The following is a 16,600-nucleotide window of genomic DNA, read 5'->3' on the forward strand; positions in this document are numbered from 1 at the left end:
AGGAGCCTGAGAGGTAGGCAGGAGGCAAGTCATGAAGGCTCTTAACAGGTCTTGTTATTTAATTTGGACTTTATTCTGAGGATAGTGGGTAGCATAAGGAGAATTAGATAGGTAACTAACTTGATTATGTTAGTGTTGTCTAAAGATTTCTGTTGCTGGAGACTAGATTGAAGGGAGGCAAGGCTAAGGCAGGGGCGCAGCTATGAAGTCTGTAGCTGAGGGAAAGTGATGGGTCGTGGGGATGAAGAGAAATACGAGGACGTGAAAGATAATTATAAGATAGGATTTAGTTGGATATGGGGGTTTAGGGGAAAGGAAGGGTTGAGTTATCCTTTTTTGATATGTTTCTACCTGTCAAATTAGGACCTCCAAAATAAGGTTTTAAAGGGTACCCATTGGCAGCAGATACTGCTAATCTCTAATTCCACTGTAGCACAACTCCACTGAACTCAAAGCTAACTGAAAACCTGACACTATGAACTGAGAGGTAATTGCAAGTGGAAGGAAGAAGACAAATATTAAGGACACTAAACTACTGAAAAAGTACTTTACATGGTATGGTGTACTCCCTGATTGTTTGGAACTCTGTAGTTGTACAGCCTTTAATTTGCATTTAAGGAATAATGCAGCTCTGAGCACTTGGGGGAAAGAGGCAAATCACAAATGGTGCCAGTGTGTTGGCCAGCCAGGCACTGTTGATGAAAATAAAAGAATAACATTAATAAGCAGTCTGATATTTTATTCAATATATCTTCAGAAACAAAAACAGGTGATGATAACAGAAAGAGAATTGTATAAATATATCTTGAAGTGGTAAGAAAACATAAATAGTTAAAAGTCAGAGGAGTTATAGATACCTAGTCATTTCATCATTATACTAATTGTTAATACTGACCTTTCTAAAACATTTAAAATAAACAGTTTCAGTTTTCTCTGTCAAATCTTTGATAAGGTACTATGAAGGAAGAAAATTGAGTGATTAGTATAATCATATCTTCCTATTCATAGTTTTCTAAGGTACTGAAATCTGCAAAAGAGAGGTTGTGGAAGGAGAGAATAGTAGTACCCATTATTTAGGGGGAAACATTTCAAAACCCCTAAGGGATGCTTGAGACTGAGATATTACTGAATCCTACAGATATATTTTTCCTATGATAAAGTTTAATTTATAACTTAGGCACAGTAAGATATTAACAACATAACTAATAATAAAATAAAACAATTATAATATGCTATAATAAAAAGTGTGAATGTGGTCTCTCTCAAAATATTATATTGTACTGTACTCACCTTCTCACTTAAAGAAAGCACTGTACGACTTCTTTTTGGCATGTCTGAATTGCCAGCATCATACTCTTGTGCTTTGGGCCATTATTAAGTAAAATAAGATTGACTTGAACACAAGCACTTGGGATATTGAGGCAGCTGATACCGAGATGGCTACTAGGTGACTAAACTGGCGGGCAGTGTATACAGTGTGGATGCACTGGAAAAGGGATGGTTCATGACCCAGGTGGATGGACAGTACAGGATGGTGCAAGATTTTATGCTACTCAGAATGGCAAGCAATTTAAGACATCTGAATTGTTTATTTCTGGAATTTTCTATTTAATATTTTCAGACCCTGGTAACTGAAATGGTGGAATGCAAAACTGCAGATAAGGGGAGAGTACTGTAGTTACATGCTTTTATTACATAAATAATTTCCAACTCATCTCCATTAGGTTTAGTTTAGGAAATTCCTTGTCTGGTTATCATTAGAGTAAATCAACATTATGAATTTATTTTGACATTTTTTTTATAGTAACATTTACAATAACATCTTGAAAGATAGGAATACTAAAAGAATTGCGTGTTCTGCTTAATCCTTCCATGAGTGAAAGTTAGAAGACTGAAAATACATTTTGGTTTATATTTGTTGAAAGACAATGAGAATGTCCTATGCCTTTGGGTCATCATTTGAAATGAATATCAATTATAACTAGCTGTAGTTTTTAGAATATGTAAGAAAGTTGGTTTTGTACAATACATGTATACCCTAGCATAGATCTGATAAACTCTTTGAAAATTACTCTTTTTATCTTGTTAGTGTGGTTCCTTATAGATGACTTCTAGAAAAGGCTGCGTTCATAAGTAAAATATATAAAGTTTTAATATTTCTAATATATTTTTTGGATAGATGGAGATTTGGTTAAGTAATATATTGAGCCCCTACTGAGTACTTGGTAACATGCTTACAAAAACTCAAATAGAAATTAAGAAGGTAGTATAATTTGTATGAATTTATTATACTTGGAAAGTATATTAGTTGGCCTTTTCCGTTCATTGACTACAAAGATATCATGTATTATCTTTGATGGTATTTGGAGTCTATGAGAATGACTTGTTTTTGGAAATAGACGGGGCAGGCAGCCCTGCAGTGAATCTTCATTATTCTGGCACTTAGCTGCGGGCTGTTGCCCCACCCCCTTCCCTTAAACTCAGATGTACTAATAGTAAAACTGCATTCTGGTTGCCTTGTTTTTTTTAACCTCCTAAAATGAGAACTGCACTAAGTTTCTTATCAGAGTGGGAATATTTCTTTAAGAACAAAAACCCTGTAAAATACCGGAATCATTTTTTTAAATGTTAGACCTCAAAGCTTCTGTCATTTTTACACAGACTTTCATTAAGGAAATCAGCCTGATGAACACTAATATTTTAGAGACTTTTATGTTCTAATTTTGAGTTGTAATTCTAGAAATGTCACTTAAATGGAATTGTTCTTTTGAATTTGGCTTATAAAAATAATTTGTATATATTTGTTTGATTGATTGTTTAATTGAGGTCTCCAGGAATATAATGACACATTATTTGTATTTGTATTTGTATTTGTTTCTTTTTTGTCAACTCCCTTTGCAAAAAGACCACTGGTTTTCTTATTTTTTTTATCCTCACTGGGAGACATTTTTCCATTTTTTGTTCAGATAGAGTGGAAGGGAGAGAGAGGAAGAGAGAGAGAAACATCGATGTGAAAGGGACACATTGAGTGGCTGCCTCCCCCATGACCCAACCAGGACCGGGGACAAACTGCAACCGAGGTATGTGCCCTTAGCAGGAACCGAACCCGGGTCTCTCTGGACCACAGACCAACGATCTAACGGCTGAGCCGAACCGGCCAGGGTGACCACTGGTTTTTTTAAGTAAAAACAATTTTAATGCCTTGATGTTATAGGATAGTAACAATGATACACTTTCAAGTCACTGCTGTAGGACAGCTTTATGGGAGAACTCTTGTTACCACATTGATTCTTTTCTGACCCTGGGATATTGGCCTTCACTCAGAGGGTTAGGGAATCTGGAAATCCCAGGAAAAATTATATAAAGGAAGATATTACTTCCTTTAGGTCTGGTTCTGATCAACCAGGTAGAATGGGATTTGAAACATTTCAGTAAATAAAGTTTATTGAAGTTAGTTATGACTTTGTGTGAACTGAAGTAAATCAGATTATATACTTATAATGCATATATAGTTGCTGTTTGCTGGAAATTTAGAATACCTGAGTTCAATTATGCTGCTTAAAGTGAGGGAAGGCACGTTAGAGGAGCTACCTATAATTCAAGGTTGGATCCCTCCAGCTAGCTCTGTAAGCCATTGAACAGAAAAGAAGAAACCTGTAGAATATTATGTTGAGGGAAGAGTAATGAAAATGGTTCAGTGAACTGTCGTGATTATCTAGTGCATGCAAGGCACTTTGCTCGTTAAAGGTAGTGGGGAATCCTCAAGTGTGAGAATTCTGTTTTCCAGCTCCTTTCCAATTCAATGTTGGGGCTATGACATTTAAAAAATTAAGAATAAAGAACCAAATTATGCTTTAGAATTAGAACAAATAATTATTTTAAAATATTTTCAGAAGGAGGGAAGAATAAAGAGGAAAAAAATCAACATAGAATTCAATAGGATGACAGGAAGGAGGAAGCCGGTGCCCTAGAAGCAGAGAGGCTGACTTCGACATAGGAGTTTCTTCTCCTTGCCTGTCTCCAAGATGATCAGGGAAATTGTGTGTTTTCAGCTGTAGGCACAAATGCTGCAATGTTCATTTCTGAGTACATGTTCCCCATAGGATAGGAAACTGAACTTCTATAATTCCTGAATTAATCCAGGTATATTGGTTGATTTCTAGTTATTTTCCTTAGAATTAGGAAGAGAAGGGCCTATTTCTTTATACTAGAAAATCAGGTCCACAAGAGCTGGGGTGTTTGTCTGTCTTGTTTGCTATGGTATTTCCAAGTTCCTAGGACCATGCCTGGCATGTTGTAGATTCTCAGTAAGAACTTTTGAATTAAGTTTTAGAGGTAAGGGACTCTGTAACTAGTACTCTTAAGTCTAGTAGTCAGCTGCAGCCCTGGTGCTCAGGCCTTTGATATGTTAACATTTTTTTTCTCATAAAGAGATCAGGTAGGAGAAGTATCAAAGATGATTCTTTGATTTTGAGCCTGGAGGTCTGGGAAGATGGTAGGTAGGGCTTTAACAGAAGTTGGAAACATAGGAAGAGTAAGACATTTAAGAGACTACGATACATTTGGTTTTGGAAATGCTGAATTTGAGGTGGCAATCTTGTTTAGGCTCAGGGGATCCTTTACATAGAGATGATAATTGAAGCTTTGATTTTAACAATAATAATGATGGCAACCATTTATTGAGTTCTTTACTGTGTGTCAGTCACTGTACTTTATATATTGATTTCTTTTCATCCTCATATCAACCTTGTTCATTAGATACTGTTGTTTCCCATTTCATGGTTGAGAACACTGAGGTTTAGCACAATAGTGCATCTTCTCCAGGGTCACGTAGCTAGTAAGTAGTAGAGCTAGGTTTTGAATCTGGATTAATCTTATTCCAGGCATCAGCCAAGTGATAAGAAATGTAGAGGAAAACGAAGATTGAGCGAAGACCACTGAATATATTTTCTAGAAACATTGGAAACCTTCAACATATAATATGTACTCTGTAGGGGCAGAGTACATATTACAAGGAGTTAAGGAATAAATGAATGGACATTTTTATAAAAATTAAAGTGGGAACTTAAGACTTGTTTTCAAGACATTTGGGGTAAGGTAATAAATAGAACAATATGGTAAATTTGTAGGGTCAAGTGAAATTTGAGAGTTCTGTTATGGTTTCTATCTTGTTTTAGGATTTCATGCATGCATGTATGCATTCATTATTCCAACAAATATTTATTGAGTGCCTACTGTGTGCCAGGTAGAGTAGAAACATATAGCAGGAAACAACACAAAGTTCTTACTGTCATAGAGTTTAATTTTAATGGAGGTGGGCATGGTTATCAAGAAATAAAATCAGAAAAACATTAACATGGATAAATGCTATACAAAGTTAAAAATAGAATATAACGTGCAAGAGAGTGTCTGCATGGATGTTTTAAATTGTATGATAGAAAGGCCTGTTTTAGAGACATTATCTGAGAATCTAAAAGATAAGAAGATAACCAATAATCAGGAAGAGAATTTAGGGCAGTGGGAATAGATAATGCCAAAGTCTTAAAGCAGGAATAAGCTTTGCCAATATTAGATGGAGGCTGTTGAGCAAAGGGAAAGGTGGTATGATATCATAGAGGTAGGCAGGATTCAGATCTTTTTTGGGGCTTTGTAAATTGGTGTAGAGTATGAATCTTTATCCTAAATGAAGTGGGATATCAGGCACTTGAAGAATTTTAAGCAGGTAATTATACAAGATATAATTTACATCTTAAGACGAACACCTTGGCTGTTGTGTGAATAATACTTACATTAATTGGGGAGGACATACAAGTCAAAGCAGAAGACCGGTTAATAGGTTTTGTTCTTATTCACACAAGAGATATTGGTGGCTTTAGACTGAAATCTTAGTAATAAAGGGGACGGAGAACTGATTAGATTGCTAATGTATTTCAGGGAAGGATATAACAGGGCTGCTGATGGATTAGATTTGGGTTTCAGTCAAAGAGGAATCACAATGACTCCTAGATTTGGGGCTTGAACTATTGGGTGAATGAATGGGCAATATGAGAGGGAGACCTGAACATGATTACATTGAAACGAAGGATTTATTGAAAGAACCAATATTGAAGTTTGCAAGGGACATAATTCATGATAAAGCAAGGTACCAAAAGAGTGAGCACAGAAGAGGGAAGTGATTGAGGGATAAATGTAGGAGTTAGCCTTAAAAATTAGAGAGAAGGAGACAGAAGACAGACATTTCAAGATGAAAAGGAAGCTAAAAAGCAAATATTGAATTACCTTGATCTTTAATAGCTAGACCTATTACAGTGTTCAGTTAAGAACAACTAGATATTGTTTTATGTTCCTCATATTAACTTTCTAATTTAAATATTTTAAGCTTAATTATGTTTATCATCGTATAACCTATTATTTTGCATATATATAATTTTTGTTTGTTTGTTTTTGCAGGTTGTAAGTTCTACAAATGGCGAGTTAAACACAGATGACCCTACTGCAGGACGTTCAAATGCACCCATCACAGCCCCTACGGAAGTAGAAGTGATGGATGAAACCAAGTATGTATTTGTTTTCTTGTTTTAGTAACTTTTTGTTCTTAAACTATGCATGTTTGCATTTATAGTCATGTACAATTATTTCAGGAACTTTTTTTCAAGGAATAGATGCATGTAAGATAAGTGGTATGTTTATTTTAATCACTAAGTTTAGATTAGTGTTATTTCAGTAAATATTTTAATAATGCAAAATAGTTATTTAAGAACTATGCTCAAATTCTTGTTTAGAACAAACAGCATATTTTTAGCTGTTTATTTTTAGGAGTGTTAATGCATGAAAGTTATTGCTATATTATCAATTTTCATTTTTTTCTTTAAGCATAAGAATAAATAATTTTTAATTTTATAGTATGCTGCATGCATTAATATTACTTTTAATTTAGTTTTTGTTAATGTAAATTGTAAGAATGCTGCTTGGGAAAAAATTAAGCATGAAAAACAATGTGATAATTTTAATGTGGGCTGTTTTTGATGATCTCTCTCTCTCTCTCTCTCTCTTTCTCTCTCTCTCTTTTCTCCTTGTATTTTGTGTGTGTAGCTGCCAGAAAGTGTTGAACATGTGGTGAGTCCCCAAGTGCAGGCAGGCAGAAATAGCTCCGCTGACTAATTTCAAAGATTTTTAGCACTGTATTGTGATTTTTCAATACCTTTCTACATAGATGTTATAATTTGTAAAAGTTGTTCAAAAGTATTTGATATCATTTACATTAGCTCTGAAAAGCAAGAAATAATTGTTTGAGGAGCTCTTTTGCCTGCTGCAGCTTTTGCTTAAAGTAATATAGATTTGGGGGCACTTTTTAATTGAGTAGATACACCCACCCTGCTTGTGCTTGTGTATTTGTTTTGTAGCACAGAGGCTTTACTAGCTGTTTCAGATAGAAAGGCAGGCTTTTGAGATAAGCTTTCTTTTTTCCTGTTTGTGACAATTAAATACACATAGCAAACCCCTTACCCCCACCCCAATAGTATCACTAAAACAGTATTTCATTACTAACTAATAATATTGCCATTGTTAACACATGATTTCATGATAAACTATAGTTGTGTTATGCAAAATTCTCATCTAAATATTTTCTGCTACTTGCAGATGTTATGAAAGATAATATTCTATTAGTTAAAGTAATTTTGAGTTTAACTCTTGCTGACATTTGCCTTTAGTTGTTTTGCTGTGTATAAAATGCTTCTCTCAGTTTCAGGTCAGTTTTTTGAGTCAGCTTTGGAGTGAATAAAGAAAGTTGCTTAGATTAATAAATTTTGGAAAGTTCTCATATTCAACACGAACCTTACATAATTCCCCAAATAATTCTTCTTTGCTGGCTACAAGATGAGGAAATCTATGTGGATATATTTTTTTAAAGAATAGTTTATTGATTTTTTAGAAATAGAGGGAGAGAAACATCGACGTGAGAGCACAACATTAATTGGCTTCCTCCTTCACGCCCCCACCAGGGATCAAGCTCACAACCTGGACATGCGCCCTGACCAGGCATTGAACCCACAATCCTTTGGTGCACGGGACAGTTCCCAACCGACTGAGCCACACTGGCCAGGGCTGTGGATATTTCTTTTTAAAGAACAATGATCAAGTATCCATTTTAATCACTTTTGACTATGGGACTCATTGACAGTATGACTTGGTTTAGTGGATTGCAGGATATAATTAGTCAACTACAATCTTGTGCATTTTTATGTCAAGAATGAAAACAATAGTTTATGCTCATTTGTGCAGGCCTAAGTACTGTCATAGAAGTAGGTGTCAGATTAGAATGCACGTGTCCTTTGTAATGAGACAGGTTGTAGAATCCTACTTCTGCCACTTTGTTACCTTCTTTAGGCTTTTTTTTTTCCCTGTAAAATGAGGCTAATAATATCTACCTCATAGCTTTGAGAAAGTTAAATGTGATAAAACACTGGTATTTTGTCTGGCAGATGGCAGGTACTCAGTAATTTTTATCACCCAGATTTATCTCTCCTCTTCCACTTGCCTGTGGCCTTTCTCATCTGTGCTCTTCCCAGGCTGTGCTTCTTCTGTCCTTGTCCCATATTTTTACTTTCATACTCACAGTTCTTCACTGAAAACCAGCTGCTCCGTGTTCACATCCTACTAGATTCTTGCTTTCAACCAAATCCATTTTATTTTCCCATTTATTCATTCAGTAATTACACTGCTGGGGTTTCAGAAATATCTGATGCCACCCTTTCCCTTAAATAGATGGAGTACACACTAGTTGGGAAGATTGCAGTTGTATTAGCATATATCAGTATATGATTAAATACTATGAAAAAGGTATAAAGAGAAAGATTACTTACTGACAGGGTGAACAGAGAATGCTTTATGGAGGGGGCTTTGAAGAATGACAGTAATTTATTTAGTTGAGATGGGTGTAGGTGTGTGTTTATTTTTATGGATTTGGGTTTCTTTACATAGATTAGAAGATGAGAGAAAGGAGGTAAATGATGGGAAGGTTATTGCTGAAGGAAAGGTCCCCTGGTGCTTGGAGCATCACGTCCAGATGCCTGGCCTGGGACCACGGCTCTTCATGCCTTTCCTAGTCCAGCCCCTGCCTATCTGTCCTAGCTCCATTTTCCCTTCTGAAGCCGATATTCTGTTCTATTCTGACGTCGATATATTACTCTTGATCACTTTCCCACTTCTGGAAACTTCTTGAATTTCTTGAAAACAAGGCCTTTTTTAACCTTTAGAATCCCCATGCCTAAAACAGTATGCCTCAGTATATTATTACTAAATAATTGACTATAAATAATGTGGTGTATTCGTACAATGGACTATTAACAGGATAAAAAATGAAATTGAAAACATGCTAAGTGAAAGAAGTAGACACAAAGACCACATATTATATAATTCCATTTGTATGAGATATCCAGAATAGGCAACTGTCTAGAGACAGAAGTAGACAGTAGTTGCCTAGGCAGGGGAGAGGAGGGCAGGAGAGACTGCTAATAGGCAGTGTGGTTTCTTTACAGGGTGATGGAAACGCTTTGAAGTTAGATAGTGGTGTTTATTACTGCAGTATAAAACCACTGAAATGTACACTTTAAAAGGGTGAATTTTATAATATTTGAATTATCTCTTAATAAAGTAGTCATTTTAAAAAAAATGGATAACAATCCATGATTTTAGTGATGCTTCGAAACTTTCCTCACTCTTTACTAGTTGAAAACCTAACACAAAATTTTGTTTTCCTTTCATCAGGGTTATTCTTACATTCCTACAAGTTTACTATTGCATTCCTCATATTCTTTTAGTCTGTGATTAAGAAATGTGATAATGATTTCTTTTTCTAAATTGTATCTTATGCTTCTCTTCTCCCTTCCACCAGTTTATAGGTAGCTAGGAGCCTGCTTAGAATTCTCTCACAATGTGTTTCCATCTTCCCTTTCTTCTCGCCTGTGATTGGCAGCAATCTCTCTCAGCTTATCCCATTAATTGAACATTATCTTTCTCAGAACAAGAATGAAAGCTGTGTGTTTTAAGCCAAGAAATGGTATAATCAGATTGAACCTTAGGAAATTAATTTGGCAACAGTTTTGAGACTTAACGTCACTTGCTGGGATTCATCAAATTGCAAAAGAACTTCCTTTCTTCCTTGCACAGTGCAGGCTGCCCGGAAAGGAAGCCTAACGGATGACGAGACCGAGAGGAGAATGGAAATAGGTTGGAACCAAATTTAGGAGCTGTGTGGACTTAATGCCATAGACAGTGTAGAACATTGCTGAGACGTAAGAGGAAAGGCGTGGCCATACAGGTGGGGCGAAAGTAGCTTTACAGCTGTTCCTATTGAAAATAGTAGAGTAATAAAGAGATGATAATAAGACAGGAATGAACTCTGCTTTGCATACACACAACTATAAACCTACTGTGGCCCTACCCTGTATTTTTGATGGGGGAACTTTGGATGCAGATTGGAAAGAGGGGAGACAGACTGGGAAGTCATTTAAAAGGCTCTTAGCAATGGTAGAGACAGACAGTTCTCAACAAGCAAGCATAAGAGGATGGGAACATTTTGAAAGTCATTTCAGACGTGAAAGTCTAGACTGATTGCATGTGGATGGAACGGAAGATGTTGAAGGGAGGATGGGTGTGCAGGTTCCTGGTTCAATAGTTCTGTGGGTGGTCTTGCTCTCTGATCTAAACTCTTCTTGGTTAACTGAACAGTTCTTCATTTTTAAAATCAAGAGATCGAGAGAGATAAAATTACATACCAGGTATACATTTTAAGGGAAAAGACCTTTATCAAAGAATTAACAGTGAGATGTCATAAAAGGTATTTTCTGCATACTCATCAGCTTGGATGAGGAGAGGCTAGGTTCTGTGCCATCACTGGGGAGGGTCTGGCAGGTTACCAGCAGTCTCTCAACCAAAGGATGAGCCAGTGAGTCACTGTAGAAGGGACAGATAAGAACTTCAGATCTGAACAGAAAAACGTTCTTCAGTTTCTGGGTAGATTTGTGAGAAAGAAGAGTATGACATAATCTAAGAAAACAACCCACAATCTAGATGAAGAAAAAGGCAGTGACTGAAGAGGAAATGGTGGTGTCATGTCAGTGGCCAAGCCTTTGCCCTTACCAGGATGATTTCTACAAATTTTAGGACTTTGATCCTAAAATTTAGCTTCTTGTTTCCTACTTAAACAATATTTAAAGCAACAACCTTAGAATTCTTCAGGAGCAGGACTTAACATTTATTTCCAAAGGATTTAAGAGTAGAGATGGGACGTCAAAGCTTTTAGACTAGCTACCAAATGATCATGTCGGAAGTACAGCCTGACTTACGAGAACAATTGGCTTCCTGGAACTACATAAGGAATAATCAAGAAAGAACCAAGAAAAAGAGCAGCAAGGATAGAAAATATATTTTAACATTTTAAAGATCTGAATAATTTTCTAAGACCAGGTAATGAATTTATTGATAAAAATAGCTTGCTCACATTATCTGTGAGAACTAATGTATGTGCTAATTCCTAGAAACTATGCTATAATTTCTAGTTATTATTAACAATAACTTTTTTCCCTTTCAACTGTACCAAGTGTTAAATAACATTGTCTTTTTTTATTCATTTGCCTATACTCATAAATTGGCGGCCTGTGTGCACTCAGTATCTCCAGTGTTCAGTTCCCAGCGCCCAGGCCAAGGCCCCAGGGGAGTGGAGACCTAGCAGCTGCATCTAGACAGCAGTGCTTCCTGAGAGTCAGACTCCGTTAAGAATGTGTGCAAGCCATTTTTCCCCCCAGAAGCTTCCTCAGGCACTAAACTCTGCATTTTGTGAGCTTTCACTAATGGTACATGGCCCATGGCTAAAATCTCTGATTGTAGAACATGTTGCAGAATCTTTACTAGTTTCTTCCTCTAGGAGTTGCGTTTATGAGGCAAATCCTTTATTTATTCAGTAATATTTAATAAGTAACAACTTTGTGCCCATTTGTGAGATGTATCAATGAGCAAGATTATATGAAGCTTACATTCTATTTAATAAATAAGTACATAAAATAAATTTAGGTTATTAAATACTGAGAGGAAAATAAAAGAGTCATTTGTCAGAGTAGTGGTAAGGGAGCAGCATGTTTTAGGTTGAGTGCTCAGGGACAGGAGATCATTGAGATGGTACCTAACTTCTTAATCACCAAGACTATAAATCAGCTGTTTTGGTAATTTCTTTAAGAAATCAGCCACAAGTTTAAAGATCAATTTTCTTCTTCTGTAAGTATATCATATCTTGAGAGCATCTCTTTGTTTCTTTTTGGATATGTTCATATTGCATAAAGCAATGCTGCCCTCTGGTGGTAGTCAGTTTAATAGCATACCAACTTTGCAAATCTCTGTCAAGGGTGTCCTCTAGTGGGATTTATTTCTGAAAAATAGATGTCTTCTTTAGATTGCATTTGAATTTAAAATCCTTGAACAATTATAATTCATTTGAAAATTTTATTTTGTCTGAAATAAATTTTGGTAGTGGTTTTTCTTGATCAATAATACTTATACAGTTGAAGGAAAGGATACCTAAGACGTAGGAGGAACTCAACTGTCAGAATTGAAAAGAGATTAATGGTGCTGGCAAAATAAAGCAGGCAAGGAGAATTGCTAATACAAGTATGAAAAATCTGGGATTTGGACTTGTTCATCACAGCATATATTATTTTAAATTTCCCATTCCAAAAAGCTTGTATGTACCTTAAAGCACTTTTTCAGTAGAAAAATTTTAAAAGAATGCATTTTGGAATTTGAATAGTCAAGTGACTGTATTTAGGAACAGTGAATATTATTGGTAGACTTTATATTAAACAATAAGTTTCCATTGAAATAGGGCCATATTCTTTAATTTAACATCCTAAATATTTGGTCTGTTTCTTCTAAATACCAATTTTTTTGATATTTTGTTTTTTACAGTACAGACATGTTCTGACTCTTTTAAGTTTTTTTTTTTTAATCTTCACCCGAGGACATTTTTCTATTTTTTGTTCAGATAGAGTGGGAGAGAGAGAGGGAGAGAAAGAGGGGGAGAGAGAGAGAGAGAGAGAGAGAGAGAGAGAGAGAGAGAGAGAAACATCGATGTGAAAGGGACACATCGAGTGGTTGCCACCCACACAACCCAACCAGGGCCGGGGACAAACTGCAATTGAGGTACATGCCCTTAGCGGGAACCGAACCCGGGTCTCTGCGGACCGCAGGCTGACGCTCTAACTGCTGAGCCAAACCGGCCAGGGCTGGAAACTCTTTTTATTTAAAGCCCTTGATTGGGTAATTTATTTCTATTATTTCTGATAGTCACCTCAATAAAAGTAAAATCCATAATGATTGATAACTGCACATATTTCTTAGTTGAATCTTTATCAGGTGATATATACAGTTTTGAATTACATTTTATGGTCTCGTCATCACATGCTGTTGGAGTGCACTTAAAAAATGCAGTTGTGTGATTTGATTTTAAATGCCCCACAGTGGTTTTATAATCATAGCATAAATCACAGTAAAGGGTCTGAAATTAATTTGGTAATGTGGGTAGAGAAATTGTGAAATTTAGCTGGATAGGTGGATTTCCATTTCCATTTATTTCACCAAAAGATATAAATATCTAGCAATTATTTCATCTTCCATAATCTTTTGCCAAGTAGGGCATGTGAACCTGCACAGTGTCTATTATGCATGGCTTGAAAATGTTGAGTTAATATCCTTTTAGGAAGATGGGCTGGTAAGAATTACAGGAATATCTTTATAAAGTCACCATCATGAGACTTTAAATTGGCAGCATTTTGTTGATGGATTCATCATGTATATAATTGTCTTTCTTTTATTACAATATGATTTATACATTGACACACACATGCACATACATACACACAACTTCAGTGGGGAAACAAAAGAAGCCCCTTTTTATGTGGTGCCTGTCATCTTTATATTCTGATAGATTGGATAGACTGAATGTTTTTTAAGAGTGGGAGAGGGAAAGCCAGATCTTTATTTGAAAAAATATATATATTTGTTGTTGTTGTTGATTGCTGGTCAGTAGTTCTCATTCTCATGAATTTTTGATTCGTACCAGCCTCAGTGTTGTTCTACAGTGTTGTATGTGTTTTACTTCTCATGACTATGAGAATTTACCATGAGAAAATAGTTCTCTCGGGGATCATCTCTAGAATTTTTTCACCTAGGAATAAAAAACAGTACGATGTTTCCTTCTTGGACTACAAAACTGAATCAGTTTTAAAATACAAAACTGAATCACTTTGATTATGCTATTTTAAATGTCAATTATACTTTTTACCCTAATTAAAATAACTTATGATAAACTTGACCTTTTAACCCCTAAAGAATGAAAAAGTGCCAGTCTTGATATTCTCATTCTGCTTTGTGTGTTTTCTCTTTTCCAGTTTGTAAACATGGTGGAAAATGTTTGCTGAAGAGTGTATTTGGGATTTCTCTTTTTATTTTTGGAATAGAAACGAATTCTTAGTGAAAACAAAATCCCCAATATTAGGATCATTATTACTTTTCTAACAGTGGCTTCAACAATCATATATAAATATCAGGAAGAAAGGGAGAGAATCCATAAAATGAATTTTATAAAAGCATGCCATGCTGGAGATTATGACTATCCAAAGTAGTAACATGGTGCACCAGTTAGGATTCAGAGCCCCATAGTTTCTCTAGTTTCTCCACTGGTCTTTTGTGCAGAGCCTTCTTAGTTTAGTGACTCCTTTTAATGTTGCTCAGAACATCTTGCTATTTCTAAAAGGCACATTGATAAAACAATTGCAATAACTCTGCCATAGTTTCACTAATATTTATGCTTCACTGGCATGTTCACTGTTTACCTTGCACTAGCCTGTTGCTTTTTATGACCATTTAATTTAATACGATAGAGTCAGCTTTACGTTGTGGCATTTTAGTACTCTTATAATAAAGGAAGTGTTTCCCTCCATCTGCAGGTGCTGCTGTTTTTTCAAACGAAGGAAAAGGAAAACCATACAGCGCCACAAATGACTCTGGACACAGACAGATCATGGGGAGTTACTTCTGTGTTCACCTTCTGTCCTGTGATGGAAATCATCTCTGTAGTGACCACATACATTTTCAAGGACTCACTCTTAGAAACAAAAATGTCATACCTTCATACTTCATTTTGCGGTTGTCTTACATTCATATTTTTTTCTAATTTAACTTTTATGGAAGCTTTAAAGTTTTGTCAAAACATGAGTGCTTTGCCCATGAGTGAATGGAATGGACCAATGAGGTAGTCTTGATAAAAACAGTTCTATAGAACATTGTTCAGAGACTCTCCTCCTGTCATAGAAGGCAGTACAGTATCTTAAATGTCAACCAGTTACAGACCTAATCTGGTTTTTATAACTTCTGTAAGAGCATAATCAAATGGGAATTTTCTCCCCAGTGGACAGTGCAACAGAGGAAACAGAGTTGCCCAAATATTTAAAGAAGTTAATCCTTGAGAAGTTCAATTTTGGTGTGACATCTGCATTGGTATCAGTATTACTGATGGTACTGCTATTCATGAGTCACGTTAACATTCTCTCTGAAATCATGGTACAGTCACTGCCCAGAGGTACTGAGGAGAAAACTCTGTGGGTTTGGCAGATGGTAGTGGGAAAATGAATCACAAGTAATGTGGTTAATATGAGCTCTGCTTTTCTTTTTTTAATTTTAATTTATTGTTTTGAGAGAGAGAGAACGGAGAGAGAGAGAGAAACATCGATTTATTGTTCTACTTATTTATGCATTCATTGGTTGATTCTTGTATGTTCCCTGCCTGGGGATTGAACCCACAACCTTGGTTCTGTCCAGCTGAGCTCCCAGCCAGGGCTGAGCTCTGCTGTTTTTGCACCACCATGTGAAGAACAGCATTGCTGGAGTGGCAAAAGCACTTATTTAAAAAAATGCAAAATATTTGTAAAATGTAACTTTATGCTTCCAGATAATGTATGTGAGACAGCAAGAGATGAATATTTTGAGAAATGAGATATGTGGGAGTTTTGTTTTTGTTTTTGTTTTTTAAATACACTAAGGAGAAGAAATAAATGTGAATCTCATTGCAATGTATAGGCTGAAGTCAGAAGAGATCCCATTGAAACCCACTGCTGAATGATTACATTCTCCCCTAAGCAGAAAACTTCAGATGTGCCACTCAATGGTGTCTGTTTAATTATATGCTCTTTTATTAAAAAAAAAAAAAAAGATTCCCAGCAATAAAAACTGGGTCACTTTATTGCCCTCTGTACACATTAGTCTCTTGATTTCAACTTTGCTGGTTCTCTGGAATTTTCTGACTTGTTAGCATAATTTTGATGATTGAAAACTGTTTTGGAGAGGAGGGGTCAGGTGCTTTGCCTCCATGGTCTTTTGAAGTGCCTGCTGATGAACAGTTACGGTTGTGTAAAAGGAAACTCATTCCATTGTTCAAGTGCGCTTTGTTTTAAGCCATAAAGACAGGTGTTCTTTTGTCACATCCTTCCAGCCAGAATTTTCAAGAAGAGTTAAAACAAAAAGACTGGCTAGAAAGAATTAATGTTGTTCA

General features: G+C 35.9%; 1 protein-coding gene across 10 annotated transcripts in view; it reads left to right on the forward strand.

Annotated features, from left to right (window-relative positions):
- Window positions 1-15,766, forward strand: part of CSNK1G3 (casein kinase 1 gamma 3) — a 93,943-nt gene extending 78,177 nt beyond the window's left edge. For 6 of the 10 annotated variants that reach the window (XM_036278832.1, XM_036278834.1, XM_036278837.1 and 3 more), the window contains 3 exons: window positions 6,451-6,557; window positions 7,093-7,116; window positions 15,000-15,766. In XM_036278832.1, coding sequence (XP_036134725.1) covers window positions 6,451-6,557; window positions 7,093-7,116; window positions 15,000-15,054 — 186 coding nt within the window. In that variant the 3' untranslated portion in view covers window positions 15,055-15,766. The remainder of the gene's footprint in view (window positions 1-6,450; window positions 6,558-7,092; window positions 7,117-14,999) is intronic. The other 4 variants (XM_036278835.1, XM_036278836.1, XM_036278839.1 and 1 more) reach the window with 1 other exon arrangement.
- The last annotated feature ends 834 nt before the right edge of the window (window positions 15,767-16,600 follow it).

The sequence above is a fragment of the Molossus molossus genome, unplaced genomic scaffold (genome assembly GCF_014108415.1).
Source record: "Molossus molossus isolate mMolMol1 unplaced genomic scaffold, mMolMol1.p scaffold_m16_p_3, whole genome shotgun sequence".
Taxonomy (NCBI): domain Eukaryota; kingdom Metazoa; phylum Chordata; class Mammalia; order Chiroptera; family Molossidae; genus Molossus; species Molossus molossus.